The 22646-nt window shown below is 38.8% G+C and overlaps 1 protein-coding gene across 7 annotated transcripts in view; it reads left to right on the top strand.

The window, feature by feature from the left end:
• The window catches only part of GNE (glucosamine (UDP-N-acetyl)-2-epimerase/N-acetylmannosamine kinase), a 46307-nt gene that overhangs the window by 9489 nt on the left and 14172 nt on the right, over positions 1–22646 (top strand). For 3 of the 7 annotated variants that reach the window (XM_057498842.1, XM_057498843.1, XM_057498841.1), the window contains exons 1-5: positions 3231–3450; positions 8221–8426; positions 15692–16143; positions 19775–19927; positions 22073–22285. In XM_057498842.1, coding sequence (XP_057354825.1) covers positions 8263–8426; positions 15692–16143; positions 19775–19927; positions 22073–22285 — 982 coding nt within the window. In that variant the 5' untranslated portion in view covers positions 3231–3450; positions 8221–8262. Of the gene's footprint in view, positions 1–3230; positions 3451–3523; positions 3545–8220; positions 8427–15115; positions 15198–15691; positions 16144–19774; positions 19928–22072; positions 22286–22646 lie in introns of those variants that run through there. The other 4 variants (XM_057498846.1, XM_057498840.1, XM_057498845.1 and 1 more) reach the window with 4 other exon arrangements.

Raw genomic sequence — 22646 nt, 5'->3', positions numbered from 1 at the left:
TGCCATTTCTTGGGTCTCTTCTGTAGACCTTTTTAATACTGTGAGAAGCAGCCAACCCACAGTCCCCGCTGCCTCACGGGCACTCTGCTTCTCAAAGGATCTGCTTACTATTCTAAGAGCCACCCCTACCCCCTCAGGTGTCACCTCCACTTGCCTCCAGTCCTGGGGTGGGGCCCAGTCCTCTAGGAGGCAAGCCACCTCAGACCACATACCCACTGGGGGACAATCCACTGTTTCCCCATTCACAGGGGCAGCCCGCTGAAGCACCCCTCCCATAAGGGCAGCCTTTTTCTTTGGTCAACAATGAATCCTGCTGACTATGCCAATTGTCTTGCCAATGGGTTTCAGCCCCAGGCAAGTTCACTATGGATTCAATATGATCAAAGAAATGACCACAAAACATTCTTGGGGTGAAAGGGTTATACCCAACTTTATTTCCAGGTGGCAAGTCAGTCACTAAAATTCCCTTCACTCAGAGTGAGTTTGCATGCAGCAAGCCAGTCTCTGCCTCTGGGCCCCTCTGTCTGCACAGCCATCCTCTGGGCCTCTCTGCCTGCACAGCCATCCCAAACAGCCATTCTCTGGGCCTCTCTGCACAGTTGTCCCACACAGCCATCTGAATCTTGGTCCTCGGTGCTGCCACCACTCCAGCCTCTGCTGTGCTCTCCTGCAGTCTTGCAGCCATGCCGCCATGTCATGCCCAGAGCACTGGGCGGAGCTCTTTATAGAGTAAGCAGCCATGTATTGCCCACAGGTGTGCAGTGAGCTAGTCAACCAGGGCCAGGTGAGAATCCTGGCCACAGGTACTCTCATTTTATCCACATCCACTCTGTGTATTTGTTGTTATGTCAGGTAACGTTAAAAGCAATATGCTCACCTTGAAGATCTCCTGGGAGCTACAATACCACTAGTGGTAGGCAGAATAATAGCTCCCCAAAGATATCCATGTCCTAATCCCCAGAACCTGTGAGTATGTTTCCTTACATAGCAGAAGAGACTTTGCAGATTGGATTCAATTAAAGATTCTGGGATGGGAAGATTGCCCTCAACTATCTGAGTGGACTCAGTGTAATCACAGGGGTCTCTTTAAGTGAAAGAGGGAGGCAGGCCTGTCAGACATGTGATTAGGGAAACAGAGGTCAGACGGAGCATGGAATGTGGGTAGCCTCTGGAAGCTGGAAAAGACAAGGAAGCAGATTGTCCCCTGCAGTGTAGGGAAGGCAGACCTACTGGTGCTTAAAAAAAAACAATTGACATATAACATTGTATGTTTCCAGGGTATGACATGATTCAATATACGTATATCTTGCAAAATGATCATGGTAATTCTAGCTAACTGTGGGGACAATGAAGTTCCTATGGCCAGGATCCTCACCTGAACCTAAACTACTTGATGTAACTGGCCTGCTGCTAGGCTACTGCTTCCACACCATAGGCAATAAGCTATTATTGAGCGAGTCACTGTATAAAGAGCTCTGCCCAGTACTCTGGGCGGAGGCAGGGACAAGGAGGATTATGAACATGCAGACTGTTGGATGCGGATGTAATTCTAGTGCTGGACCTATCCCCGGGAGAACAAGCCAGGTAATAAGCCCTTTTACCCCAAGAATGTTCCACTGTCATTCCTCAGTCTCACTGAACCCACAGTGAACTTGCCCAGGGCTGAAATCCACTGGCAAGACACACCCATCACCACACAGAGTTACAATTTTTTTCTTTTGATACCTACACAGCTAGATTTACCTGAAGCCCATTTCAGACTCCTAATCTCCAGAACTGTAAGACAATACATTTGTGTTGTTTTAAGCAACTAAGTTTGAGGTAATTTGTTACAGCAGCAATAGGAAACTAATAAACCGTCTGGTTAATAATCTCTGTGCAGATTCATATATCTAATTACTTAATAGCTTCATGTTACTACCTCATAGGCATCTCACAACATAACATCCCTAATTAAAACTTTTAACTTCCCAAATCTGGTCACCCTCCCAGGTTTCCTCTCATCTTGGTAAATGGCTCCAGTCACCCAAGTACTAATGCCAGACACTTGGAAGTCATGTTTTCTTTTCTGTCATCCACTCACCCTTAATGCATAATTGATTTGCATCAGTTCTACTTTCAAACGAAATCTCATACCCATCCACTTCAACTGAGTCTCACTGCCACCATCTTTTTTACTATTTTATTCTAATAGGGAATATGTGCATATACTGTAAAATACAAAAGGCATTACAAATAGGTATTCAGTAAAAAGTCCATCTCCTCCCAAACCTGTCAGATGCACCTGTGGCACAGTTTTTTACGTAGCCTTCCAGAGCCTTTTTTTTTCACTGCCACCATTCTCGACTTCCACTCAGTCCATTCTCCACGCAGTAGACAAAGTGGTATTTTAAAAATCCGATGGTACTTCCTTGCACAAAATCCCTTAACGTCTGTCCTTTTGTAGCTGATGCGACTATTTAGTGGCTCTAAGTTAAACTGCAGAAGAACAGTTTGTAAGAATTCTGCAAATTAGAGCTTCACCATTAACTGAAATACATCAAGTGCAAAGTTTGGATTTGAAATTCACTTCATAGCAAGAACTCTCAATGACTGTTTAGTTTCACCGGTGGTAAATCATTTAGTGGTTGTAAAAAATACCTTAAATATTTGGTATCACTAACTGATTCAAAGTTCGTCAATGACTCAGAAATTTGAAAAGAACACTGAAGAAGTCTTCACCAGGAGCAGGGTGAGCCCTTTCGTGTTCCGCTCCGGGGATCCGGGCCAAGTCTGGCTAGAGGCTCCCTAAAGAGGAAGCCGGGGCTAAGCCCATTACAATGATCACCTGCTGTCTGCCCCATTTCGGTCCTCAACATGCCATCAGAGCCTTCCAGCGCACGTGGTCCTAGGAGGCCGAGGCTTTAACCGCAGAAGGCTTTGGGGTGAACCGGCTACAGGGCAGTATTGTTTTGGTCATGGCCTATGAAATGACTGACAGGATGGAAAGCTTAAGTAATTCCACCGTCGGGGCGAAGCCGAGGCAACCACCCCATGGGCGGCCCGGGGTTTCCGCGCAACCGCGAGCACAGGGCCAGGCGGAAAGGGCCGCGCCACGACGACGGTGGGCGGGCGGCCTGCGCGCTCCCGGCCGCGCAGGCGAGCCCTTCGGGGAGGGGTGGGAGCGGTGGGGCACCGCCAGTCACAGCATTCCTCCCAGGTGACGCAGGCGCGCTGCTCGCCGAGTTGGCGCTCGGAGTGGGTGTGCAAGGCGGGGCGGGGCTGGGGTCAAGCGAAGAGTCATCGATCCGCGGGGCCGAGGTGCGGAAGCCGGGGGGCGCGCTTGCGCCCGGCCTGCTTTCTGGCTCAACCTTCCGCGGTTGCCGGCGAGGCGCGGTGGCGGCGGCGGCGGCGGCGGCGGCGGCGGCGGCGGCGGCGGCGGCGGGGGAGGGAGCAGCGCGCCAGCGTCTGGTGAGAGCCGCGCGTCCGTAGGGGTCTCCGGGCACTGGCTGGAGCAGAGCTTCTCCCCGGTCCGCTGGGCGCCTTCTCCCGCCCCTGCCTCGAGGTCCGTTCCCCGGGCAGCGGCCTGCACCCGGCCCGGGCCTCGCCCGGTCTCTCCTGGGCCTGCCCGCCCTCTTTAGTCCCGTTACGGGCTCCTCCTGGTGGCCGGTGAAGCAGACAGGTTCATTACCGGCCCGTGTGAAAACCCGGGGAGCTGGGGCGGGGATGGGGATTAGGAGTGGGAGGCCCGGCCTGACTCCATCCCCAGTGCTGTGTAGTGAGGAAGCGGTCTGTCCTGAAAGCGAGTGTGCTGGTACGGGGGTGTGCAAGAGAGGGCGCAGAGCTACTTGGCCGACAGGTTACCCCGTGATGTAAACCGCTGGACAGAAAGATAATCTTGAAGGCCTACGTTCTGAGTCTGGGCCGCCTTGGAAGTTCGATATGCGTTTATTGTTTTCTTCCAGTTCTGAGCCCACTTGTAAAATTTTAGAGCATGAGAAAGTATTCCTTGCTCTTCTGATGGAGAGGAGGGGTGGGGTACAGTTTAGCAGTGTAGAATAACTGGTTAACTCAGCTATAGAAGACACTCTGGAAGAAGCCAAACCGAATTATATCTTGGGAATAGGGTTCTGAATTTCAGATCACTTATATATAGTCCCTTCTTTCTTATTCCTGTGAATGTCATCCCCTCTGTACCAAGGGAAGAATGACACACCAAGTTCTCTTCGTTCCCATGGTGTCTGGCGGGACCTGGCCACAAGCAAGGTTCTCACTCATGGACGTGGACAGACAGACGCTAGGCAAACACTGGATGTGACAATATCCTGAGTGCTGGGTAGGATTTTTGGTTCCAGCAATTAATTGTGATTTGGGGCAACTATATTATTTTTTCTGTACCTCAGTCTCCCCTTCTGTAAAATGGTGCTAACAGGGCTGTGTAGATGAAATGGTTAATGCTTTTAAAGCTCTAAACGCTGTCAGAAGTGGTTAGCAACTGTTTACTGTTACTGTTTCTTCTGCAATCTTGTTTACTGTTACTGTTTCTTCTGCTCCGTGATTGCTTCAGCCAAGTACAGTTGAAGTGGGACATTACTTTTCTGGAAAAGATTGATTGAGTGCCTCTTGTCAGTATTTAAAATAGTTTTGAGAGAATTCAGAAAGGAGTCTTCAAGAATTGGGCTTCTCAGAAATTGCCAGTGAGTTCAAGATGAAGGCAAACTTTTCTGTGATCTATTTTAGTGGTTCTGGTTACAGTTATGGAATTGATTAGTGAAAGGGGTACAAATATACAATCCCTCCTGACTTTCTGAGCTTTAGGTTTGAGGGGACAATGGAAAACACACCTACTTCACAGTCTATTTACATTTTTATTTGAGACTTCTTGTTTTGAATAATGAAATATTTCAAATATGCTGAAAAGGACAGAAGAAAATATGGCACCCTCTGTCAGTCACCAAGATTTAACACATATTAACATGTTACCATGTTTGTTTCACATCCTGCTTATGATATGATTTTTAAAAATAGGTATTTATATGGATAGCTAAAGCCCTTTCAACTCCATTTCCCATTCCCTTCCCTCCCTCTCCAGAGGTGACTACTTCCCTAAGTTGCTGTGTAATTTTACTGTTGATGAATAAACAACATAGAGTAGTGTTTTACACATTTTCAAAAGCTTCCAAAAAATGGCACTCTGTTGTATCTAACTTTTTAGATACCTAATTTTAGATGCTGTTTTCCTCTAATGTTATTCTTTTGAGATATATCAGCATAGGCATAGAGATATTCTATTTGTTTTCATTTACTAATATTCCACTATATGAAGAAACTGGTTTTATCTTGTTTTCTTTACATTGTACTTTGTGCAAGTTAAATTCTCCTATTATAGTTTATAAGTTCACTTTGTCACCCTTTTCATTCCATACTTACTGGTCTTGGAGACTCTGGTCACAGTTCTCAGTATAAAAGTGTATCTTCAGGCATGGCTCTCAACCAGAACAAGTAACAACTTACACTGGGCTGAGAAAAAAGTATGTTAATTTCATTTCTGATGACTCTATTTGGGACAGTGAACTGGTTAAGATCTATTATGTAGTCTGGTGTCATGTACTAGATTTTAAGTTTCTAAACGTCAGAGACTAGATCTTTCTCAGCTCCACGTTTCTTTGTTTTCTTTACATGCTCTGTACAGGGCATATATTCAATGAATGTTTGTGACATTGATTATTTTTACTTTTGGGGTTCATAACCATAGTCCTTCATGTGTTTGAAAAGTCGATGGCCAGCAATTTTCAAAACTATGCACGTTTAGGTTTGATATTTCCAAGGTCTTTAAACTTTCCCATTTTACCATTTAATTTGGAAACATAATTAAAAGCATTTTGAAAACAGGACATGCAACAAGTTTGTAGAAAGTTACCAATTGCATAATATACACTATAAGTAAATCCATATGTATCTATTTACATATGCATAATTTACAGAAGGATAAGTAAGACACTAGTAACTCTTGTCTTTGAGGAACAAGAACTGTGTGGCTGTGGAACACAGATGAGAAGACTGCTACATAGACTGTTGTGACTTTTCGATTTTAAACCATTGGAATGTACTACCTAAACAAAAAGTTAAACATTTTTAAGAAACAAATTCTCCCTTTAAAAAGGCATTTTACCATTATTTTCTTTTTAAGATTTAATTTCTTTCCTTACAAAAAGCTTTGGCCTTAGTAACATTAAATTTTTCATTGTTTACTTATATGGCTGGCTTATCCTTAGTTTTGGTAGAATAACCTTTGAGTTACTTGGTAAATACTAAGCGTTTTAGTATTGTGAAATGAAAAGTTTACTGTTCTTTTAAAATAAATACAAATTGACCAACCATGATCGACTTGCTTTACCTCATCCAGCAAATTAAAATTTATCACCAATCTGTTTAGCTCACATTTAATGATCAGTGTAAGAAGGTTATGTACAAGAACTCTAAAGACAAAAATATTTTTGCCTCTAATAATTATGTAGTGTTTAGATCTTAGGAATACAACTCTTGGTAGAATGCTCATTTCATTATTTTATAAATGCTTTCCATTGGGTGGAACTAGTTTTTACTGGAGGTTGTTGAGTTCAGAATGGACCTAATAATGGGGCAATTTATTGTGCTCACAGAAGTAGCCTAAGAGAGATGAGATGCCAACAGCAGAGGGTTACTGATAGGATTTCCAATTATTTTCGGCTTTAAAGGGCAGCTCCCCTTTTACTGCCATTCTTATTCAAGCTTTTCTTTATGCCTGATTGCAAATCCTAAATATTGATACACTTTCTGAAACGTAAGCTTTGAGATCAGCCCATGAGGTGGAATTTATGTTGCTATAGAGAAGTTTAAAATGCTCTATTAAATATATCTCTTACCCCATGCCCTTTGATTTTTACTGTTTGAATGGAAGGTATAGGTGGCCAGGGAGTGGGTACATGGGTGGGAGTGGGCAGAGGAGTTAAGCAGTAGGATATATATGTATGAGGTAGGGCCATATAGGGAGGCAGCAGCTGAAAGGGGTGGGGTGAGGAGGAACAGAAGTTTACAAAGGCTTTCCAGAAGAGATGACACCTAGACTTGAGTTTTGAAGGATGAGTGCAGGCAAGGAGGAAAGGAAGTTTTAGGTAGAGGTTCTTGCATCTAGAAAGGCACAGAGATCTGGAGACCCACTGGTTGAACTGCAGGGGCTTCAGTATGGCTTTGGTACAGAGTAAGGGTAAAGGAGGGGAGAAGTGATTGGGAGGTGGACTAGGTCCAGAACAGCAATTTGGATATCCATAGGTGGTGTATTGTGTTAACATGGTATCGGATTTATGAACTTTGGAAAGATCACTCTGAAAGTTGTAGAAGGCAGGGCAAGAGTGGAGACAGGCAAACAATGACAGCTTTTCCAACATTTCAAACCTAAAATGAGGGACTGGACTAGGGATGTCCCTGCTGGGGATGAAGAGGAGATATATCTGAAAGATATTTAGGAGGTGGAATTAACAGAGCTTAGGAGATAGAGGGGGAGAAGACAATGATGTCAAGGCATTTGGATGAAAGGAAGCTCTTAACTGAGAGAACAGGGAGGGAGAGACAGGTTCAGAAAATAAAATGAGTGCAGTTGGGAACAGTTACCTGTGGGCATTTGGAGTTGTCAGGTTTGTAGGCACTGGCTGTAGGTGCCAATGAGGCTTAAAGGCAGGGTTTTTAATCTTACTCTTCTTTGTCTTCCTCAGCAGTAATCACTGTGCTTTGATGTAGGAGGTGTATAGTATGAGAGTGACGATCTCATCCCTTACAAGTAATTTCCCCTCTCAAGACCTTTGTTTCCCTTTTTGTAAGGGAGTTGAACTAGATGGTTTCTTCTCAAAGTTGTGCAATAATCTGGTATGTTGGGATCCGTTGTGTGGTATGGCAAGTTATTTTTAATAATAAAGAGCTATGTTTGCTTGCCTTTTAAATGAGAATTGACTCATGTCACTTCTTAACTGCATTCCAGTGTGCTTTTCTAAGTACTTTCTCCCGGGAGAAAGGAATGGTGTTGCACTCGACTGGAATTTCCTAACTCTGGATATACCAGTGCGTATTTCACATGGAGGGGTGGGATGGGGAGGTTAAGAATCACTGTACTGAACTGTGGTTCAGGACTTAAAACTGTAAAATTCCATGTTTATATCTAGGACCTGTCATTCTGATTATAAAGAATTTTTATTTTCTCAACTGCAGGAGCTCTATTTTAAGAACCTCTCAAAACAAAGGAAACAAATCATGGAAAAGAATGGGAATAACCGAAAACTTCGGGTGTGTGTTGCTACTTGCAACCGTGCTGATTATTCTAAACTTGCTCCGATCATGTTTGGCATTAAAATGGAACCTGAGTTCTTTGAACTTGATGTGGTGGTACTTGGCTCTCATCTGATAGATGACTACGGGTAAGAAAAAAACATTTTCTTCTGATACTCCTCTTTGCAACATGGGGTACTAGAGAGAGCTTGGATCTTGGCACCCTGTGGGCTAAGCTTCAAATCCCAGTTCTACCACTTAGTTTTGTGTTTTTTCCCCCCCTTCAGACATTTTATTTATTTGTTTGTTTGTTTGTTTTCAGTATCATTAATCTACAATTACATGACCGACATTATGGTTACTAGACTCCCCCCATCATCAAGTCTCTACCCAATACCCCATTACAGTCACTGTCCATCAGCATAGTAAGATGATGTAGAATCACTACTTGTCTTCTCTGTGTTGTACAGCCCTCCCCATGCCCCCAACCTCCTATATTATGTCTGCTAATAGTAATGCCCCTTTTCCTCCCTTGTCCCTCCCTTCCCTCCCACCCTCCCCAGTCCCTTTCCCTTTGGTAATTGTTAGTCCATTCTTGGGTTCTCTGAGTCTGCTGCTGTTTTGTTCCTTCAGTTTTTGCTTTGTTCTTATACTCCACAGATGAGTGAAATCATTTGATACTTGTCTTTCTCTGCCTGGCTTATTTCATTGAGCATAATACCCTCTAGCTCCATCCATGTTGTTGCAAATGGTAGGATTTGTTTTCTTCTTATGGCTGAATAATATTCCATTGTGTATATGTACCACATCTTCTTTATCCATTCGTCAACTGATGCACACTTAGGTTGCTTCCATTTCTTGGCTATTGTAAATGGTGCTGCGGTAAACATAGGGGTGCATATATTTTTCTCAAACTGGGCTGCTGCATTCTTAGGGTAAATTCCTAGGAGTGGAATTCCTCGGTCAAATGGTATTTCTATTTTGAGTTTTTTGAGGAACCTCCATACTGCTTTCCACAATGGTTGAACTAATTTACATTCCCACCAACAGTGTAGGAGGGTTCCCCTTTCTCCACATCCTCCCCAACATTTGTTGTTGTTTGTCTTTTGGATGGTGGTGATCCTTCCTGGTGTGAGGTGATATCTCATTGTGGTTTTAATTTACATTTCTCTGATGACTAGTGATGTGGAGCATTTTTCATGTGCCTGTTGTCCATTTGAATTTCTTCTTTGGAGAAGTGTCTGTTCAGATCCTCTGCTCATTTTTTAATTGGATTATTTGCTTTTTGTTTGTTGAGGTGCACGAGCTCTTTATGTATTTTGGATGTCAATCCTTTATCGGATATGTCATTTATGAATATATTCTTCCATACTGTAGGATATTTTTTTGTTCTTCTGATGATGTCCTTTGCTGTACAGAAGCTTTTCAGCTTGATGTAGTCCCACTTGTTCATCTTTGTTTTTGTTTCCCTTGCCCAGGGGGATATGTTCATGAAGAAGTTGCTCATGTTTATGTCCAAGAGATTTTTGCCTATGTTTTTTTCGAAGAGTTTTATGGTTTCATGACGTACATTCAAGTCTTTGATCCGTTTGAATTTACTTTTGTGTATGGGTCAGACAATGATCCATTTTCATTCTCTTACATGTAGCTGTCCAATTTTGCCAACACCAGCTGTTGAAGAGGCTGTCATTTCCACATTGTATATCCGTGGCTTCTTTATCGTATATTAATTGACCGTATATGTTTGGGTTAATATCTGGACTCTCCATTCTGTTCCACTGGTCTGTGGATCTGTTCTTGTGCCAGTACCAAATTGTCTTGATTACTGTGGCTTTGTAGTAGAGCTTGAAGTTGGGAAGCGAAATCCCCCCCTGCTTTATTCTTCCTTCTCAAGATTGCTTTGGCTATTCAGGGTCTTTTGTGGTTCCATATGAATTTTAAAACTATTTGTTCCAGTTTGTTGAAGAATAGTGTTGGTATTTTGATAGGGAATGCATTGAATCTGTAGATTGCTTTAGGCAGAATGGCCATTTTGACATTATTAATTCTATCTAGCCAAGAGCATGGGGTGAATTTCCATTTCTTAGTGTCCTCTTTAATTTCTCTTAGGAGTCTCTTGTAGTTTTCAGGGTATAGGTCTTTCACTTCCTTGGTTACGTTTATTCCTAGGTATTTTATTCTTTGTGATGCAATTGTGAATGGAATTGTTTTCCTGATTTCTCTTTCTGCTACCTCATCGTTAGTGTATAGGAAAGCAACAGTTATCTGTGTGTTGATTTTGTATCCTGCAACTTTGCTGAATTCAGATATTAGTTCTAATAGTTTTGGAGTGGAGTCTTTAGGGTTTTTTCTGTACAATATCATGTCATCTGCAAATAGTAACAGTTTGACTTCTTCTTTACCAATCTGGATGCCTTGTGTTTCTTTGTGTTGTCTGATTGCCATGGCTAGGACCTCCAGTATTGTGTTGAATAACAGTGGGGAGAGTGGGCATCCCTGTCTTGTTCCTGATCTTAGGTGATCTATCACTTAGTTTTATGTGGCCTTGGAGAAATTGCTTAGCATCTTGAAGGCTCAGATTCCTCAATTACAAAATGGAGTGAAAAACCTATGTTGTTGGTTATTTCGAAGAATGGTGATAGTTATATGAAATATTCATCTTGGATAAATAATAGCTATAAATGTTTTTGTTATTTGTTTCTACATTCAGGAGAAATGCCACTCATATATATTGTGTGACTATAATAATGTGATTCCATGTAATCTTGTTTGTGAATTCTGGTAATTCTGTGTTAAAACTAGTATATAAATCAACAGCACATAACGTAGTAGATAGGGAACAAGATTTAAAAAATCTAACTGATCTACAAGGTGAAGTAGAATGTTATATTACCACTATTATTGATATTTTGGTGACATTAGGCTTACTACTGATTTTCCAACTACTGATGAAAGTTGGGAAATCTTTGAGGGAATAGAATGTATAAACCAAAGGTGAGCATTCATTTTGTTCTGTGTAGTAAGGTGGCGCTTAGTGCGCCCTTGTGGCATGAAGACATTGGTGCAGCCACTGTCAGAAGCACATATATGAAGAAGTTTGTGTTAAAGTACAGTTGTCTTTTTTAGACTGTTCTTTAAAAACAGACAATAACATTAGCAAAAACAAATAAAAACCTGCCTCTGTAAACCAATTTACTTTAAGAAAATACTTAAAGAGTTATAGAGAAACTTAAGGATAGCCCAGAAAGTCATGAGTTTTAAAAATGTTAAATCTGGCTAAGAAAATCCACTGGTTTTTCTACATAACATAGGACAAAGAAGAAGAGAAATTTTAGCTAGAGATGAAAATTCTCTAGTCTAAGCGTGTTCTTTTACTTCTGTGAGAAGAGTTTGACAGGAAGGCTAGTGGGAGGGAGGATCTCAAAGAAACTGTGGTAGGTGTCTTCTCTGCCTACCACAGTCATAGGGGTGGAAAGATATTTGTCTGGCGAGGCTGTTAAATAAATAAATGAAACGACTAGTACTTAATGGAAATGTATGTTTAAAGTACATTCTAACATGAAATTGGTTGCTTCTGAGGAGAGGAACCGGATGACTGGGAAAAAGAAGTGAGAAGGTAGCCTTTTCACCAGAGAATCTTTTCTATCTTAAATTTTAAACCATGTGAATATATTAGCTATTTAAAAAAGATATAATAATAATAATAATAAAAGCTACTTTCTATTTCAACTAATTGGATATTTTTTAAAAAGCATTGCTATACTGCTAAGAATTGGGCAAAAAAGGAAATAATTAACAACAGACTGCTTAGAAATTCATTTGTTCATTTATTTCATATATGAGTTGGTGGTACAAACTATTAAGACATTTTAGAGTGGTTTTAAGTCTACAACAAAACTGAACAGAGGGTATAGATGTTTCCCATATACCTTCCTGCTCCCACAAATATACAGCCTCCCCTATTATCAACATCCCCCACCAGAGTGGTATTATTTGTTACAGTTGGTGAATCTACATTGACACACTAAGTCTATAGTTTACATTAGGGTTAAATTTGGTGGTGTAAATTCTGTAGGTTTGGACAAATGTATAGTGATATATATCCACCATTATAGTACCCTACAGAGTTGTTTCACAAAACCCTAAAAAGCTATTCATCCCCAACCTCTGGTAATCACTGATTTTTACCATCTCCAAAGATTTCCTTTTGCCAGAACATCACATACTTGGAATCCTATAGTATGTGGCCTCTTCAGGTTGGCTTTTTTCACTTAGTAATATGCATTTGAGTATTCATGTGTTTTTATGGCTTGATAGTCATTTCTTTTTAGTGCTGAATAATATTCCATTGTCCAGAAGGGCCACAGTTTATCCATTCACCTAATGAAGGACATCTTGGTTGCTTTCAAGTTCTGGCAATTATGAATAAAGCTGCTGTAAGCACCCATTTTACAGATTTTTGTGTGGATGTAAGTTTTCAGCTCCTCTGGGTAGATACCAAAGAGTACAGTTGCTGGATTGTATGGTAAGAATATGTTTAGTTTTTTAGAAACCACCAAGCTGTCTTCCAGAGTGGCTGTTATCATTTTGTATTCTGCCAACAGTGAATGTGCATTCCCATTGCCCCACTTCCTCACCAGCATTTGGTGGTGTCAGTGGTCTATATTTTGGCCATTCTAATAGATGTATAGCAGTATCTGATTGTTTTTAATTTGCTTTTCCTTGATGATGTGTGCTGTGGAGCATCTATTAATATTCTTATTTGCTATCTTTATATCATCTTTGGTGAGGTGTCCATTAAGGTCTTTACCCTTTTTTAAGTCAGGTTGTTTTTTTTTGTTGTTGTCAAGTTTTAAGCCTATAGATTAAACAAGATATCCTAACAGAAATTAGAAAACCTCTAAACTGAATAATAAAATTACAGTGTATCAAAATTTGTAGGTTTAGATGTCTTTTAAAAAAGAGGTTTAGAGTCAATGATCTGTTTTCACTTAATTAAACAAGAAAAAGATGAAAAAATTAACCCAAAGTAAGTAGAAGGGAGGAAATGAGTAGAAATCAGTGACATATAAAAATAGATGAAACATTAGAAGAAATTAACAGAGCCATAGTTCTTGAAAAAGTTCTTCACAAACTCCTAGTAAAACATAAAAAAAGAGAACACAGAAATTACCAATATAAGTTGACAAAGAGGATATCACTACTGATCTTAACAGCCATTAAAAGAATAATGGGAGAATATTAGGCCAATAAATTTGAGAATCAACTTAGCTAAAGCAGACCAACTCCTTGAAAAAAACATTCCTATAAAACTGACACAGAAGAAACTGGAAATCTCAATAGTCCTGTATCTGTTCAATTGAATTTATTATAAAACATTTTCTATAAAAATAATTTCCCACAGTTTCTGTAATGGCTGCCCTTGTACTGTTCACCATGTAAGAACTTATTCACTATGTAAGAATTTGTTCTCCATGTAAGAACTTGTTTGTTATGCCTCAGAAGATTGGAGACTGATGAAAATTAGGCTTGGGGTGGATTAATGATTGTGCATTGAGCATTGACTCCCCTATACAGAGTTTTATTGTTGTTAACAACCATTTGATCAATAAATATGAGAGATGCCCTCACACACACACAAAAAAAGTACACACTTCCAATGGTAAAATAATAAGTAACCGGGATGTAATGAATATAGTCAAGATATTGTAACAGCTTGGTATGGTGATAGCTGGTACCTAGAATTGTCATGTATATAAATGTTGAATCACTATGTTGTACACCTGAAACTAATGTAATGTAATACTGTGTGTCAACTACCCTTCAATAAAAAATAATAATAATAATAATAATTTCCCACAAAGATGGCTTCACTTATGAATTCTATCAAACACATAAGGAAGAAATAACACCAGTCTTACACAAACTCTTTCAGAAAATGAAACTTTCCCAGACTGTTTTATAAGGTTAGTATAATTCTGATATTGCAACCTGACATATACATAAGTTCAGACCAGTAGCCCTCATGAGTACAGGCATAAAATTGAAAAAAAAATAACATCCAGTAGTATAAAAAACACATGATCATGACCAACTGGGTTTCTCTCAAGAATTCAATATTGATTTAACACTTGAAAATCAGTGTAATTCACGTTAACAGAATAGAGGAAACACATGATCATTGCAAGAGATGTCAAAAAAGCACTTGACGAAATTAAACAGTTATGATAAAAATTCTTAGCAAACCTGGAATAGAAGGAAAATTCCTCAGTTGGGCAAAGGCCATATGTGAAAACCCCACAGCTAATATAAAATTATTCTCTCCCCTACCTGAGATTGGAAACAAGATAAATATTTCTACTTTTCAACTTGTACTGGACATAAGCAAGAAATTGAGTAAAGACACGAAGATTGACTTTACTTCCAGAAAACATGATAGTTCGTGTAAGAAAATCCAAAGGAACCTATAAAATGACTACTAGAACATCTCTATGGTGTAAAGTAATGTATGTAAAGAATACTTGATGATTTGAGAAAAATATTACAGTGTTAAATGGATTATGTAGATTACAAAATTATATGTATGATATGTTCTCAACTGTGGTAAAATATGTATAAAGTGGCTGGAAAGGAATAAAAAAAACAGTGGGGTTTAGGAATGATAATTTTTTATATTTTCCGATTTTAAAATAACGTATTATATTTAGAAAGAAAGCCATATCTTTTAAAATCTAGTCATATCAGACAGGCAACTATAAGGCATTGAGAATTGCTATGGTTATTGAAGCATGAAACAGCCAATTTAATGTTGTGAAACCTACATTTTCACCCCATTCAGAATTACGCTGTATTAATGGTACCATACAAAGAGAAATCAGGAGATGATTTCCGTCATTCGGAAATTTATTTTATAGTGACAAGTCAGGTATTTTTCCTGACTCCCTATATATATTTTTTGGTACAAAATAGCAAAAAAAAAAAAAAGAGCTTTGCTTATAAGTAACATTTTTCTGTTAAGTGGCATATTTCTTTGTAAAGATTTATAAAAAAAGAAGAAAGTCATAAACACTGTTAAAAGTTTGGTCTTTTTTCCTAATAGAAAAAAATTCTCCCTCAGACGTTTCTACCTCCAGGTATTGACCAGGAGGGGCACAAGTGAGACTTCCAAGATTATTTTACATCCTGATCTGGATGGAGGCTATTTATGTAGAATAATTAATCAAGGGGTCTGTATATTTATGACCTATGCTTTTAATTTCTGTGTGCAAGTTACACTCCAATTCATTAACTTTATTTTAACAAGTAAATTTTACACATATTTTTCCCGTCAGGGTTGTTAAATTGCTTTTCTCAATGTTTTTTGGCCCTATGTTTAAGAACATGCTCTTACATCTTTATTTCTCTCCTGCTTTAGAAACACGTATCGTATGATTGAACAAGATGACTTTGACATTAATACCAGGCTACACACAATTGTTAGAGGAGAAGATGAGGCAGCCATGGTGGAGTCAGTAGGCCTGGCCCTAGTGAAGCTACCAGATGTCCTTAATCGCCTGAAGCCTGATATCATGATTGTTCACGGAGACAGGTTTGATGCCTTGGCTCTGGCTACATCTGCTGCCTTGATGAACATCCGAATCCTTCACATTGAAGGGGGGGAAGTCAGTGGGACCATTGATGACTCTATCAGACATGCCATAACAAAACTGGCTCATTATCACGTGTGCTGCACCCGAAGTGCAGAGCAGCACCTGATATCCATGTGTGAGGACCACGATCGCATCCTTTTGGCAGGGTGTCCTTCCTATGACAAACTTCTCTCTGCCAAGAACAAAGATTATATGAGCATCATTCGGATGTGGTTAGGTAAGTCTCAGACTTACGCAGTCTAATGGTTGTTTCTGTCAGTGTTGAGTATGTTTCAATCCTTTCAGAAACTACTGTGGATAGAATATTCTGTGAGCAATCAGAAGGCACAGGTTTTTTTGTTTTGTTTTGTTTTTTTTATTGAAGGGTAGTTGACAACAGTATTGCATTACATTAGTTTCAGGTGTACAACACAGTGATTCAACATTTATATACATGATAATTCTAGGTACCAGGTATCACCATACCAAGCTGTTACAATATTTTGACTATATTCCTTATGCTATACATCACATCCCGGTTACTTATTTATTTTACAATTGGAAGTGTGTTTATATGTATATTTTGTGAGGGCATCTCTCATATTTATTGATCAAATAGTTGTTAACCACAATAAATTTCTGTATAGGGGGGTCAATACTCAATGCACAATCATTAATCCACCCCAAGCCTAATTTCCGTCAGTCTCCAGTCTTCTGACGCATAACGAACAAATTCTTACATGGAGCACAAATTCTTACATAGTGAATAAGTTACATGGTGAACAGTGCAAGGGCAGTCATCACAGAAGCTTTCGGTTCTGCTCATGCATTATGAACTATACACAGTCAGCCCAAATATGAATACTCATTTGATTTTTAAACTTGATTTATATGTGGATACCACATTTCTCTATTATTATTATTTTTAATAAAATGCTGAAGTGGTAGGTAGATACGAGATAAAGGTAGAAAACAGAGTTTAGTGTTGTAAGAGAGCAAATGTAGATGATCAGGTGTGTGCCTGTAGACTATGTGTTAATCTGAGCTAGACGAGGGCAATAAACATCCATGTATGCAGAAGATTTCTCTCAGAACATGAGGGGGGAGGTTCTCAGAAGGCACAGGTTTTAGTTCATAGATCTCACCCTGTGGTATGACCTCACTCCATGACTCTCACCTTTTCTGTAAAACAGGCTTAAAGGATTGACTTTTTAAAATCTATAATGTATAGAGTGAATATTTAGATGTAGGTGAGTATTTGGTTACAAGGACAGATCTTGATACAACAAAAAGGAAAAATTGTATGTATAATATGCCATTTTTATAAAAACTGTAACATAATGGAAAAGTTAGGAAGTAGGTACACTGAATCATTTGTGATACTTATTTCTGGTTAGTAGAATTATGAGTGTTTTTGTTTTTCTGTATTTTGTTTTTTAGTACAATGAAAAAATTACTTTTAATTCCTTTTTTATGGCATTGTTGGAATACTCAGGTGATATAATGAATTTTGAAAACAGTAAGCTGTAAGTACTTACTAATACAAGGGATTATGATGATAAATGTTAAAAATCAAAAGTCATAATTGTACTACTAGATTTTTTATTTCTATAAATAAGCCTTAAGGTCTGAAATCTTCACTGATCAGTGATCTAGCTTCCTAGAAGTGATCTTTTGCTAATCAGAGGAAAAGAAAATAGGTTTATAAACAGAATGTCAATTAGTTAATTTATTTTTAGAGTAATATCTTGAGGACAAATGGGACTAATCATCTGTTTAAGTATTTATGGCTCTCCTTTTTTAAGATATAACTTAAATAATAAAATTAATGAATAGAAAATTGACTGAGTGATTGTGTATATTTTTAATCCAGATCTCATTAGAAAAGAATTGGGCTTTCCTACCATATAAGTTAATCCAGTCTATGTATTTCTTATCCTTGGACAGATTTGCAGTTACATGGAAGCTGTCTAAATAATGCGGGAACAAACTTCTGTCTCTTCAGTCTCTCCTTTCTGTATGCTTCTAAGTAAACACTCTTGCATTCTCTTCTGATTATACTGTTAGCTCTATATGTATTCTGAAAACATACTTCTGAAAAACTTGCAATTAATGAAAAATAACCCTTTTAAAGCTGAATGCAGCAAGACTGTACCTGTAGGGTTTAAAGTACTATCTGGAACCATTTCAGCAATTTATGAAAAGAAGGATGATAAAATAGCAAAAACTATATATTTTTTTAACCAGTGAAAAAGAAAAGGCAGTGAATCCAAACTATCTATCCCTGGCAATAGACATTTGTGATAATTCTAGGTACCAGGTATCACCATACCAAGCTGTTACAATATTTTGACTATATTCCTTATGCTATACATCACATCCCGGTTACTTATTTATTTTACAATTGGAAGTGTGTTTATATATATATTTTGTGAGGGCATCTCTCATATTTATTGATCAAATAGTTGTTAACCACAATAAATTTCTGTATAGGGGGGTCAATACTCAATGCACAATCATTAATCCACCCCAAGCCTAATTTCCGTCAGTCTCCAGTCTTCTGATGCATAACGAACAAATTCTTACATGGAGCACAAATTCTTACATAGTGAATAAGTTACATGGTGAACAGTGCAAGGGCAGTCATCACAGAAGCTTTCGGTTCTGCTCATGCATTATGAACTATACACAGTCAGCCCAAATATGAATACTCATTTGATTTTTAAACTTGATTTATATGTGGATACCACATTTCTCTATTATTATTATTTTTAATAAAATGCTGAAGTGGTAGGTAGATACGAGATAAAGGTAGAAAACAGAGTTTAGTGTTGTAAGAGAGCAAATGTAGATGATCAGGTGTGTGCCTGTAGACTATGTGTTAATCCGAGCTAGACGAGGGCAATAAACATCCATGTATGCAGAAGATTTCTCTCAGAACATGAGGGGGGAGGTTCTCAGAAGGCACAGGTTTTAGTTCATAGTTCACTGTACACGCTTTGTACAGTGGCTTCTTGACCTGCAACTTCTGATGTTACCACCCTGCTTATAGGAAAATAGGTTGGGTAAGGCCACTCAGGACATGCAGCCTTGTATTCATAATATTAATAAGTAGTAGCCCTAATAAAAATGTTATCAAAGTTAAAAACACATGTTAAATTCGTAATAAAGAAACAGCAAATGCAGAACTTTACAACACAAGACAAAATGATACCTTCGTGAAAAGGGTTGTGTGGGAGGGCTGAAGCTGCTGAGTTCTGGAGACAAGGGTAGAGAATGTCAGAAGTTGCACATCGAGAAGCAACAGATTTCATGTTTAGTCTTTTCCATCCAGTTTCCACCAATCAGAAAACGCAATAGCCAAGAGACATAAACTTCAGAAGGTGAAATAGTGTCTCAGGAAGTCCTGATCCTGCTGACCACAGTAAAACAACCATTATTGTTACTTCTTACTCTCTTACTTTTGTTAGCTGTACCTTAAAGTAAGAAGCTTCTTTAATTCATTAATATTGCTGATAATTCATTAGAAACACTAGTTAGAAATTGGGAAGATTCACATTTTTCTAATGCATTGAAATACTTTGGGTTTTAAAAGAATGAATTCTTGTGTCTGTTATTTAAAGTTATTTATATATTTTGCTTGAGGCAGCATGTACCTTTGTAAAATTTTAAGTTTGCTGAATTACTGGACTTGTTTTTCTGTAAGTTCATATGATTTGATCCTAATTTGGATGCTTTGCTTAGGATTTTCGTTTTTCTTTATCATTTTTAAAAGCACAGGCTTTGGGGTCTTGCTTTTTAGAATTTGCTTCTTCCTCCTTTAAGATTCTTAACTAATGAAGCAATGTGGTTTGGTTTTCTTTAAACAGGTGATGATGTAAAACCTAAAGATTACATTGTTGCACTACAGCACCCTGTGACCACTGATATTAAGCATTCCATAAAAATGTTTGAATTAACATTGGATGCCCTTATCTCATTTAACAAGCGGACACTAGTTCTGTTTCCAAATATTGATGCAGGTAACTGAACTTGAAAATGAAATTATGCCACTTATCTTTCCAGTTTTATGTTTCTATTATGTCTTCTTTTGACTGCCCTTCCTGTCTTACTCATCTTATCATTGAAGGCCACTTTATTCTGAAATACATTTCAATTTTCAAAGAATCACCAATTTTGTAGTGGATAGTACAGGTTGTGAGGTTTTTGCAAAGTTTAGTAGAAATTTAAAAGGAAAGAAATACTATACAGTTATCCAGTAACTATTGTGTACATTTGAAACCAACATAATATTGTACATCAACTTTATTACAATTAAAAAGTAAAAAATTTATCTAATCTGTACTCTAGTTTCATGTTTAACCTCTTCTCTTTAGTTTCCACCAACCAGAAAATGCAATGGCCAAGAGGCATAAACCTTAGAAGGTGAGAGAGTGTCTTTACGAAAGTTAACGATCTCACTGACAATAAAACAGCCATTATTATTTCTTGTTCTCTTGTTTATTTATGTTAGCTGTGTTAAGGTAATCTTGAGCTTAAGCAGCTCAGATCTTGAATTTCCAACCACTTGATCCTCAAGCCTGACCTAATTGAGCACCTACTTGTGGATGGTATTGTAGGCTTTGGTGCTAGTGAGACCTTACCCAGGTTACTGGGGATATGAGATATCAGTAAGAAATGCCAGAGCAGGGCTTGGCACTGAGGAGCTTTCAAATACTGGTAATTTTTAGCTGACACCACTCACTGCTGAGTAATTCAGCATTTTTTGTTAAAGGAGGCAGGACCCTTCTTTGCAATGCCAAGATGTCACCATCTTACTCTGAAAATTTCCCTCTTTTAGTGTCTCGAATAACCTTTTCTCTTAGAGGAAGTAAAGGGTGTTAGTTGGGAAAAAAAATTAAGAACCCCCAACACAGATTTCATCCAGGTAATGTATCACTATTTCAAAACCCTTAATAATTATTCTTTCCTAATCCTAAATTTAATTTTGTGTGAATTTTATAATGTAATTATGTATCTGTCTTACTAAGTATTCATTGCCAATGATACTGTTTGTAATATACTTTTCTGATTGTATGCACTTTAGAATGAGAGATATTTTTCCCCTGTGACAATAAAGGGTTCCAGGAATGCCTAAATCATGTCTGCCACTTGCCTCTCTTCCTCACAGGGTTTTTGATAAAGTATACAGAAGGCATAATAGGGAAATAAGAGCCAAGGCATCTCTTTATCTTTATCCGGCATGGTATGCACTTTCCCCAATGTAAACAGCATAAGTGCCTGAGGTTTAGGCTTCAGGCCAAAGAAAAGCCTTCAGTGAGCCCAAATCTGAATCTTGGAAAGGTAGCACCTTCTGCGTACCATGTAGTACAGTAATTATAGGTGATGACTAGCGTGTGCTGGCAGGATTGGATATAGAGAGAAGTGGCCGGGCCTCCTCTAAGGAGTTAGACCCTGCGTCTATTACCTACCTTGCTACATAGAGAAAGTTAAAAAAGAGACACAACGCATGCATGCCCAGCCTCTACATCAGTGGCTCCTGCCCACTGGTGAACACGATGTGGTTGCTGTCCTGCCATCTAACCAATCAGAGTAGCAACTTTGCCTCCTTTGGTAGGTGGTAGCTTTGGGTGAGTAGACAGGCATCAAATATTGTCTTCCCTTCTACACCTGTAACATTGTTTAAAAATCATGCATTTCAAATAAAATACCAGCCACAGTGTCAGAATTTATCATTTTCTTAGAGCTTCCTCCCTGTAAAGTGGATCTGACATACACTGAGCTATATGGTTAAGTGTAAATGTGAGCACAGCTGAGGCAGAGGCTCTCTGATCAGCTTGGGATGCGGAGGGCAAGACATTTCCATTTAGGAACTTCTAGCTTTTGAGACAAAGACTGCTGGCCTCTCTTGAGCCTCTTAATTGTTGTTTAGGTAAAGACTTTCCCTGGGGTGTTAATAAAGGGAATTTACTTTGCTGAATGCTGTTTGAAAAAGTCCCAGGTGCTGCTGTTTAAAGTTCTTAGATGAGCTGAAGCAGAGAGCTGACCAGACATTTTAGATACTCATCATGAAGAGATCAGTGAGTTTTCATAGGGAGATTTCTTTAAGTGGGGTATGTTTCTTTATATCATAAACCATTTAACATTGGTTCTTTTCATTTTCAAAGGGAGCAAAGAGATGGTTCGAGTGATGCGGAAGAAGGGCATTGAGCATCATCCCAATTTCCGTGCAGTTAAACACGTCCCGTTTGACCAGTTTATACAGTTAGTTGCCCACGCTGGTTGTATGATTGGGAACAGCAGCTGTGGGGTACGAGAAGTTGGAGCTTTTGGAACACCTGTGATCAACCTAGGAACACGTCAGATTGGAAGAGAAACAGGTATTTACCTTTGCTTATATGTCAACTGACTAGGCTTGATACATACATAGGAATTACTAGAAGGCATGCATGTGTCAGTACTGGCATATATTTTTATGAAGAAGTGAATGAAGGAGGTTAATGACCAGTTGTAGCTTAAAATCTATAAATAGCACACAGTGATTACCAAATTGTTTTAGGGCTCTAACTTACATGTTTATTGTCTTTGTAATATCAGAGCTAAGAGTTTCATAGTTAATTATGGTCTTTGATGGCTGTGTTTAAGAGAGAATGTTCTTGAATATGTTCTAGGTATATGAATGCTAGTCTTTCATTTTCTGGACCCAGTAGAATCTCTTTAATCAGTACTTTTTCATTTCTA

This window comes from Manis pentadactyla, chromosome 3 (assembly GCF_030020395.1).
Source record: "Manis pentadactyla isolate mManPen7 chromosome 3, mManPen7.hap1, whole genome shotgun sequence".
In the NCBI taxonomy this organism is placed as follows: domain Eukaryota; kingdom Metazoa; phylum Chordata; class Mammalia; order Pholidota; family Manidae; genus Manis; species Manis pentadactyla.
Note: the sequence above shows the minus strand (reverse complement) of the source record. Positions and strands in the feature narration are given on the sequence as shown.